Below are 27,987 nucleotides of genomic sequence, written 5' to 3'. Positions count from 1 at the left end.
CCTCAGAGTCCATTGGATTCAAGAACAAACATCCTGTCTCTAAAAAAGGCTTCATAAAAAACAATATAGAGGTGTGGACGTCTTACATGTTATGAAGGCACTTGTGTCCTGGGGGGTGACTGGCTCAGATGAGCTGCCCCCTGGGATTCCCTCAGCCACTGGCCTTCCTAGTTTGGTTAAGGGCCATCTCCTCTGCCTCTGTTAGAGATGATGCAGGTCCTCTACCCATTTTATGGGCCTCTGCCCTCTTTCTGTTGGCTAGACAGGAGTCAAATGTTAACTTCACCACATTAATTAAACATTACAGAGAACAGAATGTGTGAAAACATGCAGGGATGAAAGTGTTGTACAGTATTAAATCATTTAAATACATTTAAATAGTTTGACATGTCAAATGTTACCAAAGTGAGATACAACCAGGCATGTTATGTGTCCGCCTCACCTGACTGAATTATATTTTTATATTTCACCTGTTATATTTCACATGTTTTTCAGCCCCTGGGTTGCACCTACATGAACAGAGGGTCAATACCATTTTTTGCATACAATATTTTATGAGTGATTAAACACAAAACTTATGCATTGACTCGAGCAGTGATTTTTTCCCATGTGTTTTCTCTTTTGCAGCTGCTGCCGTGTTACTTTTTTTCCAGAATATATGCTCATATTTACCATACGCCTCACTCAGTGAGCGTTTTCTTTCCCCTCCGGCTTCCATAGTGAATAAGGGAATCGGGGCTCCATTGATGATGGCTCTTTTATAGTCGTGGCGCACGCGCTTGAGTCTAGATACTCAGAGTCGACAGAACTAATGTTAATCAGCTGTGTTGAAACAGGAAACTCAAGAGTTTTTCATCTCAGGGTTTGTCAACTCAGAGTTAACATTCATACTCAGAGTTTGTTGAACCTCCCTCGTGAAATGGACCCCAGGGAACCTAATCACAGTAAACGGCACCATGAAAAAGAGCAACACATCAAGATTCTCAACAACAACATTAAGCAGTCTGCAGAAAAACTTGGCCTTGGGCATCAGTGAACATTTCAGCACAACAATGACCAAAAACACACAGCAAAAGTGGTGAAGAAATGGTTAGTAGACAAAAACCTTAATGTTTTGCACTGGCCCAACCAGAGTCCTGACTTGAATCCAATTGGGAATCTGTGGAGGGAGCTAAAGATCAAGGTGATGGTAAGGAGACCCTCCAACCTGAAAGAGTTGGAGCTTATTGCTAAAGATGAATGGGCAAAAATACCAGTGGAGACATGCAAAAAGCTGGTCAGCAATTAAAGGAAGCATTTGATTGCTGTAATAGCCAATAAAGGCTTTTCTATTGATTATTGAGAAATGTATGAATAATTTTGGACATGCCACTTTTTGTTCAAATGTAAATAAGAACTGAGAAATAATTTTTTCCACGATGATGCCTCTTGTACATCGTCTTATTATCTTCTGGGAGACGCCTATGTCATTTCCAAACAAGAAAAAACTTGCTGGTTGAATAAAAGTAACTTTAAGTCAAACTTTTGGCAGGAGTATGAAGAATTTTGGGCTTGACTGTATGTATGTGTCTATATATATAGTATTACAGAGGTGAGATACACTGTATTATAAATGAGCAATAACCAACTGTCCAATCATCATAAATCTAGGTACATATCTTCATGCAATGTCTGGGAATAGGCTAGGAAAGGAATTTTGAGTCTGACCTGTAATACAGGGAGTCACAAATGCCAATAAAGTGTATCTCAAAACCCACTGGACAGAATTTAGATGCCTTTGAGCAACCCTGATTAAACTCACTCTAAACATTCCATGCTATCTTCTGAACATACACACCAAATTTTATTTGTCCAAATGGAGGAACTTTCATCTCACTTCTTGTTTAAAGAGAAATGATGGCTGAAATGATTTTGTTCACCTTTGTGAAGCCTGGAGCCAGCTCATTGCTGCTTGTGGCTTTAAATTTGGGAAGAGAGCAGAGCTGCTTACTTCTGTTAAGTGCAAAAGGGCCTGAACCTGGATATGCCACTTATGGCTACTTTAAATGGATTATTTTAGCAAACTTTTTATTCTAGCATGTTTATGTTTATCAAGTCATACTTGCACTAATAGGGCTTTTTTTTTTTTTGCTCATGTGTAAACTTAATTAAATAATACAGAAACTATTTTTGTTAGAGCAAGATAGGAAAAAAATAAAATAATGATTGGTAGTGGTCAAAAACAAGATATTTAAAGAATATGTGGTACATCTTCTATCTTTTATTAAAAATAAAGAAATAAATTGATTCAAAAGATATGGTAAACAAACACTCAGCCATGTATGAAATAACAAGAATATGGGTCATTTTTTAACAATGTTGTGCATTAGAAGGGGTCTGCGTTGTGCATCAAAGGGTTAAATCATATAAATGTGTTTTATCAAAACAAAAATATTTTTGTGGATAATATACAGTATATGCTTTTACTTAAAAAAGTAAAACAGGACTTATAGCCATAATTAAATGTTTTCACTAGGGATGGGAATCGAGAACCGGTTCCTACTCAGAATCGGTTCCATCGGAATTGTACGCTTCCAACGTTATAGATTGTTCGTAACGATCATTAACTCTCATTTCCCTGCACGACATTTTCCGGTTTCCCCGAAATTTTGCGTCGCGGTAAATTTACGTCACACTCTCTGCAACGACTCGGATCTTCAACCACACCACCAGGCAGCATGATGGAGAGGAGAAAGCGATCTGAAGCCTGGCTCCATTTCACCAAACGAGATGAGAATTCTGCCGTGTGTAATCAGGGCAATGCTGCAATTTCGTGTAAGGGTGCAACTACCAGCAACATGCTAACACATTTGTCTGCCCATCATGGAATTAAGTACCAAGAATGTCATGTGTTCGATCGCCTGCGTACGAATGTTAACGTATCCCTTACGTTAACATTAAGGATACACTGATAACGTATTTTATATGCCTTTTAAGAAAAGGAGTGTTAAGCAATAATTTAAAATGTTAAATCTAGTTCAAGCTTGCAGTAACTTAAATCAACAATATGTCATCGTGGCATACATTACTATTTTTCTAAAGAGGACTTGTATGTGCATTGTTACTTCATTTACAATATCCTTTTTAAGAAAAGATAGATAGGTAGATAGATACTTTATTGATCCCGAGGGAAATTCAAAAAAATTAGTGTTAAGCTGTCATTTAGCATGTTCAAGTTTTAAATGTCTATTCCTGTTTTTATGACTTATTGTATCAGTCTAATTTATGTAGACTATATTTTCTTTCTACACTATATCTTGTCAGGGTGGTGTTCAGTATGTTCGAGTTGAATATGTTCATATGTTCATTTGGTGTGTAGAACTTTTTTGTCATTCAGTGAACTACTCAGCAATCGATAAGAGCAGCAATAACGGAGTTTGACTGACGCTGAAACCAATCTAACTAAATATGAAAAACATCTTACATTTAATGTACAGAGGTAAAATATTGCTTGCTATCGTTAAGTAGCCGACTGTGTATAAATGGACTGACTCACCTAAATGTTCTACACGCACTGTGGATGACGACGTACGCTTTATATGAGATATGGTCAAATTGCTGAAGTATCATGAAGAGTCATTGGCTAAAGTTGGAAAATGCTGCAACCCGATTGGCTGCAGTGGCTGTCATATAATCTCTGGCAATACATTTAACCACTGACCTACTAACACAGATCCATGAGTCAGTAGCCACCTTGAGAGGAAAAAGCTTGGGAGGAAACCTACGTTCTTCGCCACATGTAGGATTTTATCGAGATCCTTATTAGTAGCTTGTGCTTTAGCGTGTGCTTTATCCGCGGTGTGGAAAACCGGACCAACCATCCATCCAAGTGGTGGCAAAGGTACAGTTTTAATTTGAGGTTAACATTAAACAAACCCTTATCCTTTCTCCTTGTGTTACAGATATTTCTGCGTGGTGGTGTTGTGTTTACTCTTTTGTGAAGACATAACCGGAATCCCCGCAGCTCATAATTAGCTAATATATCTGCTATGTGGCTAACGTTGGTCTCTATGTTTATAAGTCACCTTTAAACTAACAATATCCTTATCGCTATTCACATTAAAGGTGCTAGTCAGTCAAGCTCAAGTTGGAAGTGATGTGTGTTGGGTTGGATGGCTCATGTAAATTAGACCGTACTGTATGTGCGATATATTGTATGGTCAGTACAGTATATAGTTATATAGTTCGCTTGTGCATAGTCGATTAAAGCGGGATAATTAAGACCTTTACTGAATTTCATTCGTGTATGTAAGCCTAAGAGTAGCAGGAGTTTACGAATTATGACACAGCATTGTAACCCAAAATGCAATGTGGCTAACAGTAACGTTTTCATCCCATTAGAACTGCTGTGTGACTGGGATGAGTCAGGAAGATGACGTTATGAGTCCAAATAACATCAACAAATCAATGTTTTCTTTACCGTATATTATGTAGTTTATCTGCATGTTATAACAGCTTACGTGTTAGGGCGTATGTAAATCCCACGCTTCCACCACCGGTGTCATAAGTAAGCAAGGCAGTGATCTCATGTAACAGTGAAAGCCCACATTGTAGTGTTAGTATTTTTGTTACACAGTGTTAATAATCTAACGCGTGTTCATTATTTAGAGATAGTTCCATACAGAGGACAACAAACATAGGCCCGAACTGCACACTGGAAAATATTGCATAATATCTGCAACCATACGGGAGGGGGTGCGTTATTGTGTAATACAGTCACAATAAGGGAAGGAGGCTGGGAAAATAGGACGTGTTGACGGGCCGCTGCGTCCGAGCCGAATGTGAACTCCTGCACCCCCTGTTGTACATCCAGCTTAAAATTAGACATAAATGATTTAACAGAGTTACAAGGTGCCCAGTAGATACCAAATAGCTGACTTGCATGGGGTCAGATTAATCTCATTAATGCACTAGTTCATTCAACAAGAAAACTAGCAGGCAATTCATTAGTGTATTTGTTATTTATTATGCTTTGGCCTTAATCATTCACGTTCTCTGTGTAAAGCAAAATTAAAAACACAGGGGATGCATTTATTAGTGAAGTTCTACCACACCCTGTTTATTTCTAGAAACTGACATCTTTCTACAGCAGTCATAATTCACATTAGGTCTGTGAGAGTGACTTGGGATGAATTTGTGTAATGCAGGTCGCAGCTTACAGGGTGTGTTCTATGATTGCAGCTGTCAGAAAGCCTTTGTTTTTCCTTCTCTAAATATATTGGAGCTCAAAACGGGCTAAATTGCCTTTGTAAGTATCATTCCATTGTAAATAAGTATTTTTAAGCAAAAGGTAGAGGTTATTTTTTTGCCTCACATATTTATCAAAATTTTTACAGTATACATACATACAGTGAACATTGGCACTAACACAGCACAACACCCCCCAGAAAACATAGTGACGCATATGGATGAAAATAATAATAATAATAAAAATACACATAAAATAATATTAATAATAAAACCAAAATACAATAAAAAATAAATGAACATTTAAACATTGATCAGTTTGTCCATCCGTTATTCTATACATCTTCATTTTCCAAAAACTTCTATAAAGAGTTTCATATTCCAAAATTCATCAAGTTTGTTTTTTATGGAGTAACTTATCTTTTCTAGTGCCAGATAAGAACTCATTCCTTTTAACCACTGAGAGAGTCCGCATAGAGTGAGGTTTTTCCCCAACAGAGTACTACACCATGTCACTTCCAAGAGACAGGCACTGAGTAGTTTTTTATTATTTGTAATCACAAAATTGTTAGTTTAGATATTTAGTACACATAACTTGGGATTGAGAGGTACTGTTTTTCTAATAATTTGACTAATAAACTGTAACACCCTTCCCCAAAATCCAATAATATGTGGACCCTCCCACGTGCAGGGGAACAGCAACCCCTTCTGGTTCCTACATTTATTACATGTATCGGGAACACTGGGGTTAAACTGGTGCAGCCTGGCCGGCATGAAGTACTGTCTGGTCAGCCATTTATATTGTACTAATTTGGTATTAGTATTTACAGTTTGAGCTTAGAAGCATGCTTTTGGCCATTCTTTTTGTTATCTTTTCCTCTAAATCCATATTCCAAGCCTGTAAAATCTTTGAGGACTCTTTGCATTTACTTACAGACAAATTGCACAAATAACACAGACACTTGCTCTTTGGCTTCTAAGTATTTTAAAGTGATATCTTCTGAAGTTGACAAGAGCGGAAGTACTAGGCTATTACCCTTTCTGGACATAATTTAACTTCTTTAAACTCTTCAAATGATATAAATTTGTTTATATTGTATAAATCAGACATAGCTATACCCATACCAAACCAGAGTTTGAAACCTGGGTCTCCTCTGCCTGACCTAAAGTAATCATTACCAAAAATTGGTGTGAACTCAGACAGCTGTTTTATTTCACCTAATGGGTATGAGCTTTACGCCAGATCATTATCATATTTTTTAAGAAGGGATTTTTTTTTTGTTGTTAAAGTAGCTGCTTTTCATATATAAGTTCAAGGGAACTGCAGATGACTGCGATTCCATTGCAACCCAAACTGGAGGGCGGTCCTTCATGAAGTAGAACATACCTGCCCTGATTTGCGCTGCCCAATAATAGATAGATAGATAGATGACTTTATTCATCCCCGAGGGGAAATTAGGTAATACCATGTGAGAGTTGGCTGCAAGCCCCCTCTGTCATATGGCAGATATAGTAGGGATAGTCATGGGTACTTATTGGTTCAAATAAAATTAGAGAAGGTTTTCTTGAGCAGTTGAAAAAAGGAGGAAGGAAATGACTGGAAGAATGCAACAATTTTCTTAATAGTTTACTTAATACCCTACTCTCATTTTTAAGATATTAATATGTCCAGTTAAAGATATGGGTAATTTGCCTCATCTGTTTATTAACTTTATCACTGCATCTGTGAGGGGATCATAATTGGCCTTTATAATTTCATTAATGGTGTATTGTTCTTTCCATCTGCATCTGTTGATGCGTCATGCCAGCAACTTACGGGCCCTCCCCCCTGTTCATAGTATGATTGTCTTAACCTCATCAAACTTTTTGTTACCTTATCTGTCGACAAAACATTATACTTTGCTTTCAGTTTGTGGGGTTCCATAAATAGTAAAGAGCAGGGAGTTTGAAATTTTTTTATCTCAGTTTCTTTAATCTCCTTCTCAAGATTAGCCATTTTCTGTCACTGAGATCTGTGTTTGTAGCTTGTAAACTTTATAATTTGTCCTCTCAGAAAAGCTTAAAAGCTTCCCACCTCACAGATGCAGATGTCTGGTTAGTATTTTTTTCAAAGTATAGGTCTATTTGTGGTCCAATATATTCTAAGAAGACTGGATACTTAAGCCAATTCATTTGTGTACAGGGCTAATAAGAATAAGTTAGTTGGCCAGGGTGTTTGTCTTTCGACACATCAACCAAATTTAATTATTTTATGCAGTGTGGTAATTCTTTTGTAGGTTGGGAGTGTGAAGTGTTGACCTCAGTAGATGTATCTAGTTCTGGCTGGATTGTACAGTTGAAGTACCTGCCATTGTCAGAAAGAGCTGTCTGAAGAAATCTGGATTGTCATCATTTGTTCCATATATATTAATTAGATTCAGTTTTACTGAAAGGAGTTCACAGTCAATAATAAGGTATCTGCGAAGCCAACCTTCAGTTACCTTAAGAAGTAGCACGGACACAGTTTTATGTACAAGTGTCATTACTCCTCATGCCTTTGTGTTGAATGTGGCTTAAAACACTTCACCGGGTCATCTAATTATGACCCTAAATACCTCACCCACAATCAAATGGGTCTCTGCTCATAACCTCATAACCAACTTGTGTAGACCTCTTGCATTCCAAGATGTAAACTGAAAGTTAAGCACCATGAGTTACAGTTTTCATCTCCTTAATGTCATGATGGACTAACCCAGAATTGCTGACAACAAAAAAGACAGAGTAAAAAATAAAGAGTGTACAAATCCCTATACATTGCTTAAAGAACTTTAAAAACTGAACTACCTCCCCAACTGAAGCAAACCCATTCACTCCATATTACATGCAAGAAACTCAAAATAGATCCCAACTTTGAAGCTATGCCGGTCCACCCAAGCCATCGTCATAGGAGGAACAGCTTGCACAGCAAGTCCATGCGGAGCCCCCCACCCAGTTATAGACTATAATATGCCTAACCAATGATGCCAATATTACTTTATTAATATGGTGATGAAGAACAGTGATGAAACAAATCAAAGTCATAACCAAGCTTTTAGACAAGTAACTAACAATATTGATTCTCCGTTCAGATAAAGGGTTGCTAAGACATGTATATGTCACGACAGTCCTTAATTTGAGGTCCAGTATTTTTATGATCAGGCATCTAACAAATAGGGTCTAATGTTATTATTATTAATAGTATAATAACACAGCAGTGATGTGGAAATTAGATAATTAATTGACTGAATAAAATATTTACATTTGATATATCTAAAACCCCTCTCATTATCTGCTATTCCACAGATTTCCTCCATCTAACTGCATTAATCCAAAGGAGCAGTTACTATTGCTGTATACAAGCATTATGGTGTACAGTTAAAGACTGCTGACCATATATACAGAAGCCCACAGCAATAATAATATGCAATCAATTAAACAAGAGGTGGACTCCAGTGAGTCGTACATTGGAGAGGAGGCACTTGTCCTAGCTGTGGCCCTTCAAGGGGCTAACAAAGACCTGATAAGCCACAAAATCTCTTCAATTCCACTCAAGGCTAAAACTACCTGTCGCAGGAAAAGGGAGTTTATCCCAGAAGAGAAAAAAGACACCCTTTACTGGGAGAGGCGTCGCAAAAATAACGAGGCAGCTAAACGCTCCAGAGAGAAGCGGCGAATAAATGACATGGTACTTGAGAACAAATTAATGGCCCTTGGAGAAGAAAATGCCTCCCTCAAGGCTGAGCTGCTGTCATTAAAACTGAAGTATGGCCTGCTGAGCTCAGCAGCATATGCCCAAGAAGTCCAGAAGTTATCCAGCTCCACTACTGCCAACCTCTATCAGGAGTTTGCCCCGCCAAGAGCTAGCCAAGGTTCCAGCAGGGATCCGGAGCCTCTTCTGCGCAGCAGCTGCATATCAGTCATTAAGCATTCACCTCACATGCCTGAGACCCGTATTACAACTCAGGGTAGCTTCAGTATCTGCAGGTCTGTAGAGGTTAAGCAAGAACCAGCAGAGAATGGCAGCTATGCACAAGAGAGGAGGAGTCCCTATGAACTCTATAAAAATTACATTGTCAACCCTTTGTCTGGAGCCTGCTCCCAGCCTGCATCATTTCTACAGAACACCGGGTCATCCAGTAACTCCCCCAGGAGCTCAGATGATGGTGCTGTGAGCAAATCATCAGATGGTGAGGATGAGCAGCAGGTCCCCAAAGGGCTGATGTCATCTGTAGCTGACCCAAGAAGTGTCATTGTCTCCACACACAAAGTGCCAGATGTTAGTTCTTCAGCTTTGCCCCATAAGCTGCGGATCAAATCCAGAACCATCCAAATCAAAGTGGAGGCCACTGATCCTGAATATGAGTCTTCTGGAAAGTCATTCTCTCCCGTCAGTTTTTCAGATGGAGGATACTACCAGACCACTCAGGACTCTACAGAATACACCCAGTCCTTCCCATGCCCTTTGTCATTACAGGTCACCAGTATGCAAGACTGGACTCACCGGTCTGAAAAGTGGCATAAAAGCAGCACAGAAACATTACAGAATGGCTGCAAGAGTAGCAGCCTAATGTGTAGCCCTGTCTCAAACAAAACTGGTGTGGATGTTAAGGAACCCTCCTATGCACAGTCAGATGCTGAGAACTTGTATTTTGAACAGAGCCTTGGTGACCCATCTGCAAAAATGGCCTCTCTGAATAGACTGATCAAAACACAGCAAGGGTCAGTGATAGAGCCAACCAAAAACACCACTGATCATTATGAGTCATTATCAGAAGGATGTTCCTCTAAATGACATTTGTATTCTCTCCATTTATACTGTATTTGCTGTAGCACTGTGTGATTTTAGGGTTAAACAATATTTCCATTACCGTAAATTTTCAAATGAATGTTTCTCCAATAATAGCTGGTGTACCACAAACAAAAGCTGTTTGCTAATAAAGGCTGATTAAAAAATATTGAGGAGGGGTTGAAGTACAAGTACTGTAGTAGTTCACTTCAGTATAACATACAATATCACAGCACTGATCCTGTCAGTACATCAACAGTCATGTCATACTCACCACTCTGCAGAGTTTATTTTTTTTAATAACTACTTTTTTCACATGTTGCCTCCATTAGCTTTCATGTTGGCATTTTTCAGCAGCTGATAAGTTACAATAAGTAAAACTTAACGTGCTTTTTATGTAAATAATCTGAGCACTAAATGTTGAGTTTAATTGGTGACTGAAAACAGTATTTCTGAATAAATTGTTCAATTGTCAAGTTGTTATTATAAATTAAAGCGCTGAGATGTACTTTATATTCAGTATATTCATTGCAGTTTGTTTCTCTTTTCCTTAAAATTGAATTTGGTAATTTTTTTAAATAATGTAGGATGGGATGGGAACTGGCAAAAGAAAATAATATAAAGACTTGAAATGATTTAGAAATGTCTCCATTTGCACCATTAAAAATACTAAGTACTAAGTACTAAAGATGTTGTTTGGCTTAAACTCTTCACTTGCCATGCCACTGGCTCTAACTTATGTTGCATTGTTTACGTCACCAAAGGAAGAGCTACATGTAATTTAATATGTCCAATCAGCATAGCCATCTAGTTGGCTGCATCAGTCTACTGGTATGTTTATGTCGCACAGATCTTTTAGTCAATGGAAGTCTGGAAACAGACTTCCATTGACTAAGAGAACATGAAACACTGCAGCCTGTGATTGGCCTGAAAAATAGGTTGTATATGCCTTCAAGAACCCCATTTAAAATTGTCAGAGTTCTCACCCCTGATGTAATATGGTTGTTGTACATATCCATTTCTATGTTGGTGTTGTGACAGAAACAGTGGTTGGAAATGGCCATTCTTCTGCTTTAGAAGGATGTTTAAGTGTGTTTTATTTTATGGGTTTGGAATTTTTGAACAATTTACAAGACCTTTCCTGGAAAGAACTATGTAACTTGGTACTAATAATAACTAATAATTGAACATATGGAAATTTAAGTTTCCGATTATCACTGAATAATGAATTTATGTTTAATTGACTTTAAATATTTAATACTTCCCATATTTTGTTGGAGAATATTTCCTATTTTCTCTATAGTCAATTACAAATTAATAACACTTTTCTAATCTAGAGAATTATGGACACATAATATTCAGTATTTCTGTTCTGTCCTGATTGACTGTGTTAATAAACTTTATCACTTCAGTAATCAGTACTGTATTTATGTACATGTTGAAATCTATGACACTGTCACTATATTCCAGCAGTGAGCTGAACAACCTAACTGACACCACAAGCTTCATCATCTCTGCTGTAGTTCAAAACATCTAAAAGTTATGGAGATTGGCACTGCTACAGTACAGGTTCAGTGTTTGCCAAATAGCCCTTGCCTCTTCATTGGTTTTTATTGGATTTTTGCTGTTTGTTTAAACTTTTCAGACTGCTGGTTAAACTGATAATGTGCATGAGAGTGGATGGAGAATTGCCATCTGATGGATCTGACAAGAGTGTAACCATAACCATATATTGTAAACCTGCGACATATATTCTATTCCCAAATTTTTACAATTTATAGAGAATTAACATTTCTATTGTAAAAATCCCTCCAGGGAGAATTATAACCTTTCATTTCTTGTAATTGCAGTTTTAAATGTTATGAAATCTAGATCTATCTGGGTACTATCAAATGGTTTATTAATTTCTTTTAGTCAATTGGGGTGATTTACATCATATGTTGTGATCCTGTCTGAAGTCAGTGTAAAAATACATGCTCCAGTCAGTTTAAAGGACACCAAATAATGCAGTTAATTTCAAAAGAATAATGTGTACATTTGTTGCCATAAATAGGAATATCTCATAATCTCGATCCATGATCATGATGGTGAGAAATCCATTTACTGAGCAGCCTTAAGTCCAGCTACCTGTATCAGAACACTTTTAAATTTACTGTAATGGTGAGTTTTGTTTCCAATAAATGTCTTGTCACTGAATTGTGCTTTTTTCTGTTTTTATTTAGATTTTTCTGAATCCAAGTACACACTGTTTTTACAAATCTAATTAACCAAAATCATTTGGAACATAATTATATAGTGTTGTCTTTAGAACACAAACACTGGGTTTCTCTAAAGTACAAGTAAGAGGCTGACAGTAGCTTGAATGTATCCGTCCGACAGTGATGATACATTGATACAATACAAATACTGATAATAAATCTTGTATTTTGGCTGAAATACATTTATCTTTCAAACCAAATATGTACGTTAGGGTTGGGCGTATCGATCCAAATATCAATAGTGTCGATACCAACATTGGTAATGGTTCGATACTAGCGTGACGGGAGTAATACTTCTGTTTTAGTCTCTCTCCGCTACAGTATGTTGGTCCCGTTTCATCAAAAAGTAGACACGTTCTCGCAAACACCGCCGTCACGTGACTCAAGTCCCCTGCGTGTGCAGACAGACTCGTGGAGGCTGCAGCGTGAGAGCACGAGGGCTTGGCAGAGACAGAGGAGCGTCGTGTGGAGATATTGTACGGCTGTAAATGAAAACGTTGCAAAGTGCGATGTTTGTAGGAAGGCTATTTGCTGCTATGTAAACACCGCCTGTCTATACAAAGCCATTAAAAAGGGAGGTCCAAGCTGCAAAAGAAACGAAGAGAGGAGGAAGGAAATATCTTACAGACCCTGATCCCCGCATAGACAGGGGTCACTGGCAGAGTCCTTTCAGAGAGGTAAAGAGTATCCAGAATGAAATGAGAAACAGTTGACAGTTTCTATAGCAAAAGATCTGTCTGCAACAAGTTGGCGTAAGCTGCATAAATTTCAAGGAATTCGGCCTCCAGTAATAATTTTGTGCACTTTATTTAAAACCAAGCCAGATCAGTCCAATCAAAGAGAAACTAAGTTCTGTTATTACATTAATGTTTCTGAACAAAAATACCAGACTAAAGCAAAGAATGGAATTTTTAAATATATCCTCCAGAAACAATTTTGTGCAGATTTCATGTTTGCAAATCAGCTTATTACAATAATAACATTTAATTGGTATCGTATCGATAGAGAAATTTATAATATTGCACACCTCTAGTGTATGTTTCATTTCTGAATGTTAACCAGAACATAGTTTCTGGGTAGTCTTACAACTATAATAATTGCATTTCTTTCCTTGGATGGCAAAGAGAAGTCATAATGTTCATCCTATCAACGTTCTTGGCATCAAAAATTGTAACAGCCATCTTACCCTAACTTTACCTGGGCATTACGTCCATTGAACAAGCAAAGAAATAAGCTAAATATAAACATTGGATGAATGTCAGCCCTCGTTATTCATTCATAACTTCGCTTCACCATTCTAGGGTTAAAAAAAAGCAACTACGTCACGTGATGACAACACGTGACGTAGTTCAAAGTTGAAAGTCAAGCAGCACTGCGGCTCTTCGGCATGGCGGTCCTAGTGGGATGTAGAGCCCTGGTGCAAGCCTTCCGCGTGCATGTAGCGGACCGGGACCGCGTGTTCAGGTTTGCAGCCACCTCCTTCGGCTCGAGACAAGTGGTTTACTCAGGTAAAGTCTTGCCTTCTTCTCGTCCAAACGGACACGTAGCAGTGATTCGACACTACAGCTCCGATCCGAAGGATGACCTACACGTCAGATACCTTGACGGAGAAGATGCCGGTAAGTTCCGCTCCTAAACGGCGCCAATTCAAATGCTTTTTAGTGTTTAGATGGAAAAGTCGTGACTGTCAAAGCGCAAGTCTTGCTAGCATTCCAGTGAACGTGAACTTATTGGAAAATGCTGTGAAGACACAATCACCTATCCGGTTGCAATTTAAAAGAAGCTCCACCTATTTTTTTTTTTTTCCCCAAACTTTATTTAAGTATTCCAAACATTACAAATTGCAATATTCCATAGTCAGAACAATGACCATGAACAGTACAAGGAGTCAGGCATCAAGAAAATATAAACATCTTATCTAACATAAAATGAATCAAGTGCATGTCTTTACACAGATACCATAAATAAAATAAGTAAAATGAAATTAAATAAAAGGAAGAACGGAAAAGGCAGATCATGTTATATTTCTCCAAAGAAGTCTTCAATTGTATTGGCAGTGAGTATACATTTTTTGTTATCAATTTTTTTAATACATTCAGAGTAATTCTTGAAATCAATTTCAAGTACAGGAAAGAAAGGTCGACCTTTAGAAAATTTGGTTTTGTGTATGTGGAATTTTGCAATGAGAATAATCAGATTAACTAAGTGTTGCAGTTTCTTATCACTATTTTTATAATATAACAGTATATCCTTGGCATTCAAAGTAACTGGTACGTTGGAATGTGATGTGATGTAAGCTTCAATATTTTTCCAAAAAACCTGGGAAAAATTACATTAAAAAAAAAAGGTGTCTAATCGTTTCCTCTTCAGCATTACAAAATACACAATTAACATCAATATTTACAAATTTTGAAACAAAAAACTTTGATTTTGTTAGATATGGCAAATTTGTGTGGAAGAAGCCATGTTGTTTTCCAATTAATTGCAGGGAAAACAGAAGACCATACAAATTTACCCCCAGGTGTGATTTTCCTTTTCCTAAAAAAATGATTCCTTATATGTTTATTATTACAACGGTGACTCATAATGTTTATACCGTTAATAAAGAGGGTAAAGTCAACTTTCTCTACCTCTCGCCTTTCAAAGTGACCCTTCATCAGTTGGAGAATGCCACCTGGAATGGCGTAAGAAGCTCCACCTATCATCCATGAGTGAGAACGCTATGTCGTCATGTTTAACGTAATACCAAGCCCCACCCTCTTCTTTGCGAAACAACAAGTAATATCAATATAGCTTCTTGTTTTGTTACTGTGTAAAGGTGAAGACTTGAGATTAGAAATATAGAAAATAAATATAGAAATATAATATAGAAAATAAATTTAAATGTCGCAGTTGGTAATGGTACATAACATACAAAACGTGTAAACTAATCAAAAAGCTATCCACCTTATTCCTATGCCGATACCATGAATTTCCCAGCTTGGGATTAATAAAGAAAATTAAATTAAATTAAAATGAAGTGGTTAGTCTGATGATGTTTAAACATCGCACTGGGCACAAATGAGTGTTTAAAGCACTCTGTACTGCTCTTGGGTGGTATGAGTCGGTGGCTGAAAGAGCTGCCCAGCTGCCAGAGCTCGTCATGCAAAGGGTGAGCTGGGTTTTCCAGAATGGCTCTGAACTTGTCCCTGATCCTCCTCTCTGGCTCCAGACTGTCCAGCTCCAGATTGACCATTGAGTGGGTACAGTTCACAAATATTAGGGCACGTTTGCTAAATATCTGGGGTATTTAACATGCATCCAAGAACTTTTTTTTTTTCTAAACACACATATATCTGCACTTTTCTATTTTCAGTTTTATGCTGCCTTGCACTCTGTGAAATTAACTGCCAGAACAGAAAATAATTAAACATACTTGCTGTGTGTGCCAGACAAAAAAATACAACATTGTGTATTCTCTACAGATGAAATGCTGATGTTCAGCACTGCTGTCATTAATTTTTCCTCCGCTGGTTTTTTGTCAACAAAATGAAATGAGCAGACATAATGTTTTGAATGGTCTCTTCAAGTTTACGTTTTCAGGCACGACAGCAGACAGTGGAAACGGAACTATCGGTCACAGTAACAATCATTTTTCACTCTTCGAGCATGTTCGGCACAGAGTTGTTGCAGCCACAAGTTTAGCTTTGTCTGGTTGTTGGTACAATCCTGAATAGCACAACGTGTACCACAACTCCACAAAGATCTTTTGCGTTAGTCCACTTAAATATCTGGTCAAAGAACAAAGCATGTAAAACAAATTCAAAGTAAATGACTATTAAAATGACTTCATCACTGGAACTATCTAGCGTACTGCTACTTCCGCTGTCTCACCAGAAGTTTCACCCATAATCATTTCCAGATGAGCCCCTGTTGAAATAAGCTGGATTCAAGGAGCTTTATTGTCATTTCACACATGTAGAAACATGAGGTGGAAAGAAATTAGTTTCCCCGGTCCCAGTATAAGCCCAATTACCTAATATAATACCTAATGCAAATAAATATAAACAACGCTATATAAATATTAAAAAAAAAAATCAGAATAAAAGATATAAGCATCAGAATAAAGCTATCTAAACAGTACTGCGGTATTGTGCAAATGATAGAGTAGTGCAATGAAATGAGTAGTTCAGAGTTTTGTGCAAATGGTTGCATTGTGCAATGTTCCATGGGTGGTTGTCAGGAGGGGTGTGTGTGTGTGTGTGTGTGTGTGTGTGTGTGTGTGTGTGTGTGTGTGTGTGTGAGGTATGAGGTATGAGGTATGAGGTTGGCAACAGGGGCTACAGATGTCCTCCAGAGTTCAACAGTCTCACAGCTTCTGGGAAGCTGTTCCTCAGTCTAAACAAAAGAAATGAACTGTTATTAATCTTGTCTTTTTTCAACAAATGTGTGAAATATGTATGGTTTTCAGGGTTATAAATGTAGTTCCCTTCTTACTGGATTACGTCGTCATATTAACCTAAACTATATAGACAAAGGTATTGGGACACCTGACTGTTACACCAACAGGGACTTTAATGACATCACATTATAAATACATAGACAGCTTTGCAGTTATAACACCTACCACTCTTCTGGGAAGGACTTCCATGAGATTTCAGAGTGTTTCTGTGAGAGTTTTTGCCCATTCATGCAGGAGAGCATTTGTGAGGTCAGACACTGATGAAGAAGTATGAGAAGTATGACTCCACACTTTCTATACACCATATTCACGTTATGGGCAGGGAAAAAACTGACATCATTGATAAGGTTCTGTTTAGCAAGCCATTTGAAACCGAACTTGTCCGTTACTTCACTGCATTCACAGTTGCATGTGGAAGTGGGAAACATCAAATGTTAAAGTGTGGCTTTTCAACTGCACAATCGGGCACAGTTTATTGCTCTTATAATGCCATTGGTGGAGACTGAGAAAAATTAAATTAAAAATTGAAATTGTGTATGTGGATACACACATACACACATAATATATTCAAAAGAATTTCAGACCTGAATAAAAATTATATTTAAACTGAAAAAAACTTTTCCTACACTTATTTTTAGCTCAAGTTCAATGTTGTATTTTTCAAAGTTCAAAATCGAATCAAATGGTCATTTCAGGATTCACGACTAACAGCATTACTTTGTGATAGGCTAACTTCAATTATCACTATGTGAATCAGGCATTCAAACACCATCACCTAGCTGAATATGCCCAGTTCAAAGAAGCTAGCAAAGGAAAAGTGGCTAAAGCTAAAGATAGCCAGAGCTCAGTGCTACTCACAAACCAGCAACCTCTCATATTTTTCATTGGTATGAAAAATATGTGTAAAGACCAGAGCAATTCTGAGAAAAATTATGGAATTCATGGCCCTGGATGATCAGCCTTTTTCTATAGTTGAGAATGGGGGCCTCAGAAATCTCATAAATTACCTGAGCCCTGGTAAATTTATAAGCACTGTACTGTAAAATGATATAAGTAACTGACATTTGTTTTGACCCTAACCCTAACCCACCTGCTTTTATTTGGTAAGTAAAATAGATCAGATAAAATTGGGTGTACATCTCATTTTCAGTTAATTGTTATCTGTAGCTCTTTTCAGCTGCAGACCACTTTATTTTGAGAGGAAACTGTAAAGTTAATAATTTCTTTTATTATGAAAGTAAAATTTTGCGTTGAAGAAAAGTTGATTTTTGTTTGTATATGTTGTCAACTATAGTTCTTAGAAACAAAATCAGAATCGGCAGGTCACACTTTAGAAAAAACAAAGTTCAGAATCAGCCAAGAAAATTGCCACCAGTGCCCCTGTAGTTTTTAGCAATGTAAATTCTCTTCATCCTGTCTGATATTTTTTTTGTCCTGTTTAACTTAAATAGTTTTAACTTTGTAAGTACTTTTTTTTTTTTAACCGAAATGAATGAAAAAGTTTTCACACATCCCTGTGACACCCTGTGAAGCGTTGTCCCCCCCTTTTGAGTTTTGGGACCCTCAGGTCAGGAACTAGTAACAAGCTGTGAGCACACAGTATTAGATTTCATAATTTGGTCTTTGTAGAAAATGCTTGTGTTTTCCAGTTGTGACATTATCGTCATTATCGTATGCATTACCTCTGTGCCATTTTTAATCAATATAATGTAACACTGTCTTTCAGGTATTGTTGTTGTTGGGATAAATCGACCAAAAGCCAAAAATGCTATAAGCAAAAATCTGGTAAAAATGGTATGTATTTCTGTTTCCCTTGTTTATATTTTAACATGACTACACAAATGATTGGTTACACAAGTAAAACCAATATAGTGTCTGCTGTCACATGTCGCAGAGTTTGCTTTGGTCCTTGTGATGTAGAGATCCATCCATGTATGCGGCTCCACTCCTGTATTATTATTATTATTATTATTTATCTTATTAGACAATGAACCAACTTCCCACTTAATGTGTTTATAGTCTCACTTGATAGTTACAAGTGTTCAATACAGCGTGAAGTTCATTTTGTAAATTATGATCCCATTTAGAGTAAAATAGGCCATTAAAGGGTATGCTTTGTGGCATGGCCACTTTGTCATTAACAAGTCGCTACCACAGTGTTCCTCTGAGTCTCAGTCATATCATTATCCTACCTAGCTCCACCTTTTTGTCCAAATATGGTCACTTCTGGCTTCAAAAAGATTGCCATAGAATGACCATAATGCCAAACTCACAGGCTTCAAAGTGGTAGACGACAAATAGTAGATGCAGTCACATTGCATTTACACTTGCTTTCAACACAAGTTGAATTATCCATTCAGCTTGTGCAGATCCAAATGACACACTGTTCAGATTTGGAACGTGTGTACATCGGCATCTCTGCAAGCCTTCAGGAGCCTATGTTTATCAGTAATACCAATAATATGTACCCTTGAGAAGGTCCATTCCAGCTTAAATATGATGAAACAACACAGTATGGAAAATGGTTAGTAGATATTAAAAAATACTAAAGTTCTTGTTCTGGCTGCAAGAACTGAGATACCTTTTATTCTGATTTCTTATCATTTCTGATGTCTTAGTTTGTCTTGAAATATCCTCTGCTTAATTATTTTTGTTAGGTGATATCAAGTTAGTTTTAAATTTAAGAAGACATTTTGAGAAATGTTCTTTATGTGCAGTCTTTTGGAAATAAACAAAAATAAACGTCTTTCAGATGTTTGAGGCTGTGGAGGACATCAAGAAAAATAACAAAGTGCGCAGTGTCATTTTATGCAGTTTGGTTCCTGGGATCTTCTGTGCAGGTACACTCTTATTGTTTGTTGTATACTGGGGGCCTTTCTGACTTTTGGAATCTGCAGTTTCAGTTTTCATTCTTCAGTTGCAGACATCATTTTTGACAAATTTTCATGCATCGTTGTAGAGAGAGAGAGAGAGAGAGAGAGAGATCTGGTCTCTGTAATGCTGAGCTGGTATGGAACCAGTGGAGAGAATTTTGTATTTAGCTTTATATTGAAAAACCTCGATACTGAGGTTTTACCAAAACTCTGTGTCATGGACCTTATTGTAGTGCTATGCTGTATTTTCAGGACTCAGACAGGCCCCAGGACCCTGGCTTGATGCTAATGCTGTGTCTGTGTTTGCAGGTGCAGACTTGAAGGAGAGGGCCAAGATGCACCAGAGCGAGGTGGGGCCGTTCGTGTCCCAGGCAAGAGCACTCATCACAGAGCTTGGTAAAAAAAAACAAAAAAAAAAAAACTGAAAACTTACTGCTCTTGAGTTTGTTGTAGTTTTGTTCACTTCTACACAATAGATGGTAGTGCATGTTCATGGCTCACTTACGTATTTAATAATAATGACAGATTTCATGTAATTTTTGTTATCACAACTTGGAAGTGAAAAAATATTTTTGAAAAATTTAAACTTTTATTAATGAAACAAGTCAGCGTAGCAGCAGCAGCACAATTACACAGTGCTTCAGCTTGTTTATCAATGTACGTAGTAAATGTATTGTCTCATCTTTTGACTGGCTTTTTTTTGCATTTACAGGTAACTTGCCCATGCCGACAATTGCTGCGATTGATGGAGCTGCCTTAGGAGGAGGCTTGGAAATGGCCCTTGCTTGTGACATGAGAATTGCGTGTAAGACTCAGTAGATTTTATTTTGATACAGATAAGTCCACTGCTGGTCTGGTCTCTGGTTTCTGGATTGACATGATTATGGAGCATCTGAAGCAGGATGAGATTTCATACATCCACCACTGATTTGTTGAGGATCTGAGTGTGGATCTGAGAATGGGGGCCAGCTAGTCAGCACAGACAGCACAATTAAGGATATATTGTTCTAAGTAGAGCCACAAACTACCAGGAAACAAAGGTTACAATCTGTTTGTTTGATTTATTTAACAGAATGAAGTTTGATTGTCAGAATTTCTGTGATGATTGTTATGGTTCTAAACAGAGAAAGAAAGAAAGAAAGAACAATATCCAAGATATGTAAGGCATGATGTGCAGCAGAACAGCATTGATTTCTAGTGTGAACAACAATTGCCCTGTTCCATCTTTGTACCTTGCTAAATTTGCAAGCATAACATGTATATACTGATGCATTACAAGTGATAATTTTGTAAGGAACTGGAGGTTAACATGTTAAGCCTTCTCTGTGTTTAGACTTGCATCATTGATGCAGAACGTAGGTTTTAACGAAAACAAAGAGGCCACACAATTTTATTTTTGAATATTTCTATTGTAGTCATGTGTCTCTGTCGCTGAGTAATGAATATATACCTAGTGATGTTATTTAAATTATAATGATTATTAATGACTATTCATTTAGTAGTAGTATTTATATGTAAAATAGTAATAAAACTTTTTGATTTCTCTAGCTAATACTGCCAAAATGGGACTAGTTGAGACCAAACTTGCGATTATTCCTGGGGCAGGTAAGGCTGGATTTTGTTTAATAATTGCTTGGTTAAGTTTTTATTATGTCTACACACGCCTACACTTAAAGGGAGCACAGAATGGCAGACAGATCCTTTAAATTTGCATTTGCATTTCAAACAAATAATTATGTGTTTTAAGAACTTCTTGTCAGGAAGGTCATTTTTAGGAAGATGACCAACCAGCTTCACACACTCATCTGTCCAGAATTTTGGTGTATGACAAGTTATCTTGAAAACTATTGTCCAGATTGTAATAAGGTCTGCCATAGATATTCACAGTTCCTTCAAAGTCAAAACCTGAACTCCAGTCAGTCATATTTTCATCCAGATACTCTTCCTTTTAAAAGTATTGTTGGCCATAAAACATTTGTTAGCAGGCTGTGAGAAAATGAGATAGTTATAGATAATAACAGATAAATAATAGATAGTAATGATTTTAATGAATAAGTGTTTTCTGCAGTTGTTTTTTAGGGTATTCTCACAGTAATTACCTTGAAGTTTGTGTCATGTTTGTGTTTCGCTTGTGTGTGTAAGGTGCAAAATAAACTAATGGAAGACAGTAATATAATTTTAATGTCTATTATGTACCCTTAAGAGGCGTTGATAAATTTAGCAGAATTCAGTGTCTGTGGTTGAGGACGTGCTTCATCTGGGTTTCTTACCTCTCCTGTGCAGGTGGTACACAGCGTCTCCCCAGGGTGATTGGTCTCTCTCTTGCTAAGGAGCTGATCTTTGCTGCCCGGGTGGTGGATGGATCAGATGCATGTCGTCTAGGTCTCGTCAGTCATTCTGTGGAACAAAATAAGAGTGGAGATGCTGCCTACCTGCGAGCTCTGGAGCTTGCCCGTGAGATCAACCCACAGGTAACAAGATCATTTCACTGAGGAGCAGACCTGTGTATCAAGGAAATTATACACTGAGGGGTAAAACACAATGTTGATTTGGAAGTGAATGGCATGACGAGCCTTTAAAAAGATAGTCACTTTTGGATTTTTGGCTCCACAGGGTCCAATTGCAGTCAGGATGGCAAAACTGGCAATCAATCAGGGGATAGAGGTAAGTCTTAGAGGTCACAGTGCTTTCACAGTAAGGGTGCTACAGTGAGGAGTTTTGAAGTTGATCACTTATTGCTGGAGGCACTATGTATATACTATATACAATACTGACCACCATTGTGGTTATAAGTAGCATAATAAAATCACCACAGGAAATGAATAATTTTAGCTTTATTTATTTTGCTTGACTTAAAGAAAAAGGTTAAAACAAAATTAAAAGTTATCTGTAAACCATAAAAAATGCAATCAAAAGAAAATAAATAGAACACAGGATTTAGTGAGACAAAATTTGGTAAAAATTCTGAGTCACAATCTTTTTACTGAGGTCTGAAGCCAGTACTCCCCACTTGGTCACTGCTTGTATCTGGTAATTTCATCTCTGACAGAAGTTTGGTAAAGTGTAGGCTTTGTTGAGGGTAGCTTGCTCTTATTCACGCTCATCATAGATTGTATTATCACTTATACGCCTTGGCAGTCTGATCCGCCGATTGGTGAAGCTGTTGGGACATGGAATGTCACCTCAGTGGTGAGAAAGGAGCCCGAGCATGTGCAAGAGGTTGTGAGACACCGGCTTGATATAGTCAGGCTCACCTCTACACACAGCTTAGGTTATGGAACCAGTTTCCTTGAGAGGGATTGGACTCTTCTCTTCTCCAGAGTTGCCTTGGGTGAGAGTTGTTTGTGCTTATGCACCAAACAACAGTTCAGAGTACCCACTCTTTATGGAGTCTGTGGGACTGGTGCTAGGAGATGCCCCTAGTGGGGAATCTGTTGTTCTACTGGGGGACTTCAGCGCTCCTATGGATAACAACAGTGTGACCTGGAGGGGTGTGATTTGGAGGAATGGCCTGCCTGATCTGAATCTGAGTGGTGTTCAGTTATTAAACTTCTGTGCTGGTCACAGTTTGTCCATAACACCATGTTCGAACATAAGGGTGCCCACAAGTGCATCTGGCAGCAGGACACCCTAGGTTATAGATTGATGATTGATTTTGTAGTCATGTTCTGAACATGTCAAGTCATGTCAGGCTGTATGTTCTGGACAGGTGAAGAGAGGAGAAGAGCTTTCAACTGATCACCACCTGGTGGCGAGGGAGGAAGCCAGGTAGACCTGGCAGACCAAAATGTACACTGAGGGTTGGGAATGTCTGGCTGAGGACCCAGTCAGAATGGTCTTCAGCTCCCACCTAAAGCAGAGTTTCGACTTCATCCTGGGAGTGTTGGGGGACATGGAGTCCGAGTGGGCCATGTTCTGCGCTGCTATTGCAGAGGTGGCTGTTCGCAGGTGCAGTCAGAAGGCCTTTGGTGTTGGTTGCTGCGGCAATCCTGGAACACACTGGTTGATCCATGGGTCAAAGCTACCGTCAGGCTGAAGGAGTCTTACAGGGAATGGCTGGCTTGTGAGACTCCTAAGGAATCTGACAGCTATCGGCAGGCCAGACAATCTGTGACAAGGACAGTCACAGAAGCAAAAACCCAGGCGTGGGAAGAGTGGAGAGCTGGTGACTTCGACTGAGTATAATTCGGCACTGGAAAGAATACTTCGAGGATCCACCGACATGCATTCCTTGGAAGAAACAGAGCTGGGGCGCTCAGGGGAAGGCTCTCCGGTCACTGGGGCGGAAGTAGCTGAGGTAGTTAAACAACTCTGCAGTGACGGTGCCCCGGGGTTGGATGAGATCCATTTGCATTGCTGGCAACAAGTCAACTTTTTTCCAGTTAGGGTTGGACTCTGTCAGGGTTGCCCTATGTCACGGGTTCTGTTCATTCTCTGCTTTTTTTTGATGTAGTTCTATTGACATCATCGAGCACTGCCCTCCAGTTAGCATTAGGATGGTTTGCAGTGAAGTGTGAAGCGGCTGGGATGAAGATCAGCACCTCTAAATCCGAATCCATGGTTCTCAGCCGGAAAAGGGTGGATTGCCTGCTTCAGGTCAGGAGAGTTGCTGCCCAAGTGAAGGAGTTTAAGTATCTCAGGTCTTCTTTACGAGTGAGGGTAAAATGGATCGGGAGATTGACAGCCAGATTGGAGGAACGTCTGCTGTGATGAGGATGTTGTGCTGGTCTGTCGTGGTGAGGAGAGAGTTGAGCCAGAAGGCGAAGCTCTCGATTTACCGGTCAATCTATGTTCCAACCCTCACATATGGTCACAAGCTGTGGTTAGTGACCGAAAGAACAAGATCGTGGAACATATTAGTCAGGCAGTTTTATCAACAGATATTTACCCATCATGTTTTGTAGGTGAGGAACAATAACAGGTAATTGTGTATATCTTCTCCCTGTTAATTAGGAGGTATTTGCAATGACTCACACGAGGAGAACATGAGAATGCAGACAAATTTGTCATATTCTCTTTCAGGTCGATTTATCTACAGGTCTGGCAATTGAAGAGGCATGCTATGCCCAGGTGAGTAATTAAACATTTCGGTTCATAATTAGTTTATTATTATTAATTATTAATTTTTAAATTATTTTATTTTAAAACATCTTTTTGGCAGTTGATTAAATGGAGCTCAACTGAGGCCCTGTCCAGATTGCCAGTCCAAATCCGTTTTTGACATATCCAGATGAAATGCAGTTTTTGCAAATTAGATTTAAACAACATTTGGAGGTGGTTTGAGGTGCAATTTCAATTGGATTTCTACAGATGCATCTGATTGCCCTCTCACATTGGATTTCAAAATTTTGTTTTCATCCTTTGCAATTTGTAGTGTCAAATCCAGAGTTACATAGCACATCTTAACAGAATCCATGCTTCTTCTAGCAGCAGTACGAAGAATGGCGAGGAGAACATCACTCCATGGACAGACACAAAAGTTAATTGTTTACTGGCCTCTGTGATAATGTATGCCCAGTTCTCATTCTTTGCATTGGAAAGCCACGTCATCAGCAGGCATAGTTAGTACATACACAAATCTGAGTTAACAAAATAACTTAACTTAAATAACAGTCTGTCTGCAAAGTTTCGTATCTGGCGCTCAGTCCAGGTATGGTCCTGGTGATCAGTGCTCAGGGTGGAGGGAGACCACCGCCACCTACTCCTCCCAGTGGTCCAGATCTCCTTTGTTAGCAGTGTAAAACACTGACATTTTCACCAAAATCAGTGATAGAATGTAACATTTTAGAACATCACATACACAAACTGAGTTTTTTCTTCCTTAACCAATAAACGTTACCAAGAAACAGGTAAATGGAGCGGAGTGGCTGAGAGAGAGCACTGACTCTATTACAAGTCAGTGTACCATCAAAATGATTTTGAAGTTGTTATTTTGAGGTAAAATAGTCACATTAATAGATTTGGTAAGAGTTTTACTTGAGACAGATAAAGAGGTGCATCTTGTTTAGTACTGACCATATTTGTATTGTTTTTAAGGTCATACCAACTAAAGATCGATTGGAGGGTTTGGCTGCATTCAAGGAGAAGAGACGTCCTCACTATAAGGGGGAGTGAGGCCATACTGCTCCTTCTGCCTTCAGCTCTTTACAGTTTCACTACTTCATATTTATGGGTGAAACTGTGCCCATCAACACATTACTTATACAGTACCCAGAGGATGTCTGTCCTACCATAGAACAGTAGGGTTGATCCTGACTGTGTTTTGCCAATGACTTAATTGTCGGTGTATGTCAACTACTACTTTAGGATGTGAAAAACCAAGCAAACCAGCTAAGCATTGGCCCTGTTTACAGTACTTAAAATTGCTTTGATCTACATCATGAATTTCTTGGTTAGTTTTTGCTATTTGCAATAGCATTGGCAGTTAATCTCCAACAGGTGATGGCTCAGAGAGCCGTGGCAAAGCCCATAAAGTTCTGTGAATGATGCATCAGTTTGTTTATTGCTTTTTTAAACTTAAGTAGAAATACACTACTGTGTTCACAACACTGAATAATACTAGAATATCAACACTGAGTAACATGAAATCGGCATGAAATCATGAGAGATTAGATTTTGTCTGGACACAGAATTTTGTTCTGATGGAGATGTCCATCTTAAACTGCTCTAACTGGTTGGCTCAGGTCTGAGCAAAAGAAAAGCTGGTAACTATAGCTCATCATTAGCATTTCTTTCTATATATTGAACACATTTGAACATGAACCCCCTTCAACAACAAGGAGTGGCACAGTGGTACAGTGGTTAGCGCTGTTGCCTCAAAACAAGAGAGTCCCATGTTCAGGTCCTGATCTGGGCCTTTCTGTGCCCAGTTTGCATGTTCTCCCTGTGCCTGTGCGTTTTCCCTGGGTACTCCGGCTTCCTCCCACAATCCCAAAAACATGCACATTAGGTTATTTGGCTACTCTACATTGTGTGGTTGTCTGTTTATGTATGTCAGTTATGCGATCGATCGACGACCTCTCGCCCATAGACAGCTGGGATGGGCTCCAGCCCCCCCATGACCCTGACAAATAAGCAGTATAGAAAATGGATGGATGGATGGATGTCTAACAACAGGGTTGGTAGTATCAAAAACACTGACAACAAAAATCTGAAAAAAATTAAAGAAATTGTAACAACAATGAGATCTTTGGTGCTTATATTGATTTAAAAGGGTGGAGATATACCAGTATGTCCTCCATTGTGAACTGAAAAACATTGCGGTATCTGCCCCTACTCAAACACTAAAAATTAGAGAAAAAAGGATGAGTAAATAAAAATATTTTTAAGATGACCACATGAGAAAAGAAAGAGGGGAAAAAAAATGTTTTTTTATGAGCAGTGAGCGATTCACATCAAAAATACTTCAGGAATCCAGAAATGTGGATTAACTTTAAAAGTATATTGTTTAAGCATGAAAAAGTCTGTTCTCAACTTAGAAGTAGATAGTTAAACAAAAAACTCATAGTCTATTTACCAGCTTTTTCAAGAGTTTTCTCATTTTACACTTTTAATCAGTGGGTTGTATTTGCTCAGTTCATAGTAAACTGAAAGTTGGCTCATACCAAGAACTTCTGTGAATATAGACCATGAACGTTTGTTGAATACTAAAAAGGCTGTGAACCTGAAGTTAGATTTTTTTTTCCCACAGACATATTTAATATTCAAAGATTTCAAAGGTTTCATAGATATCTTTTCTATATACATACTTTTTAACCTGTGTGCACAAGGCTTATATGTACATACAACCCCAATTACAAAAATGTTTAGCTGCTGTGTAAAATGTAAATAAAACGGAATGATACAGATAATGCAAAGACACTAATTTCTTTATTCCTGTCAACTTTACTGATTTTTTTTTTTTCTTTTTGTAAATAAAGGCTTGTTCTTATTGTTTGGTACCAGTAACATGTTTCAAACAAGTTGAGACAAGGTCAAGAAAAGACTAGGAAAGGGCCTACTTGAAAGGTTCAGGAATTCACAAGCTAGGACAGGGCAAGTTTCACCATTTTGTGAAACATATAATTGTATAAAGGATTACTACATGTGTTTGGGTACACTTTATAGAACCATTGATGGTAAACAGTTTGTCACTGAACTACAAATGTAACTAAAGATTCTACTACGCTAAGGGAAAGCATCATATCAGCAACATCCAGAAATACAGCCAACTTGGCTGCCCCCAGGCTCATCTCAGATGAATTGACACAAAGAAAACTGCTGTGGTTTGGCAAGTCCACATTTCAAATTGTTTTTGGAAATCATGAATGATGTTGGTAAAATGGAAAGGACATTTGAGATTGCTACCAGTGCAGATTTCGAAAGGCAAATGTGGGACAGTTTTGA

The 27,987-nt window shown here is 38.2% G+C and overlaps 2 protein-coding genes across 3 annotated transcripts; both read left to right on the top strand.

The window, feature by feature from the left end:
• The first annotated feature begins 2,197 nt into the window (after nucleotides 1-2,197).
• On the top strand, nucleotides 2,198-12,226 carry nfil3 (nuclear factor, interleukin 3 regulated). Of its 2 annotated transcripts, none has more exons than XM_046375154.1 (2): nucleotides 2,198-2,814; nucleotides 8,548-12,226. In XM_046375154.1, exon 2 carries the CDS (start codon nucleotides 8,666-8,668, stop codon nucleotides 10,034-10,036), a length of 1,371 nt encoding a protein of 456 aa, XP_046231110.1. In that variant the 5' UTR covers nucleotides 2,198-2,814; nucleotides 8,548-8,665; the 3' UTR covers nucleotides 10,037-12,226. The 2 variants fall into 2 exon arrangements, with proteins under 2 accessions (XP_046231110.1, XP_046231109.1); XM_046375153.1 differs by lacking the exon at nucleotides 2,198-2,814 and adding an exon at nucleotides 2,825-3,880.
• Nucleotides 12,227-12,731: 505 nt separating this feature from the next.
• On the top strand, nucleotides 12,732-26,090 carry auh (AU RNA binding protein/enoyl-CoA hydratase). The gene is made up of 11 exons (XM_046375168.1): nucleotides 12,732-12,965; nucleotides 13,590-13,907; nucleotides 18,456-18,523; nucleotides 19,482-19,569; nucleotides 19,912-19,998; nucleotides 20,315-20,407; nucleotides 21,151-21,207; nucleotides 21,886-22,073; nucleotides 22,216-22,266; nucleotides 24,625-24,672; nucleotides 25,639-26,090. Exons 2-11 carry the CDS (start codon nucleotides 13,676-13,678, stop codon nucleotides 25,714-25,716), a joined length of 990 nt encoding a protein of 329 aa, XP_046231124.1. The 5' UTR covers nucleotides 12,732-12,965; nucleotides 13,590-13,675; the 3' UTR covers nucleotides 25,717-26,090.
• Nucleotides 26,091-27,987: the final 1,897 nt, after the last annotated feature.

This window comes from Scatophagus argus, chromosome 20 (assembly GCF_020382885.2).
Source record: "Scatophagus argus isolate fScaArg1 chromosome 20, fScaArg1.pri, whole genome shotgun sequence".
In the NCBI taxonomy this organism is placed as follows: domain Eukaryota; kingdom Metazoa; phylum Chordata; class Actinopteri; family Scatophagidae; genus Scatophagus; species Scatophagus argus.
The sequence above is the reverse complement of the archived record's forward strand: the minus strand, read 5'-3'. Positions and strand labels throughout refer to the sequence as shown.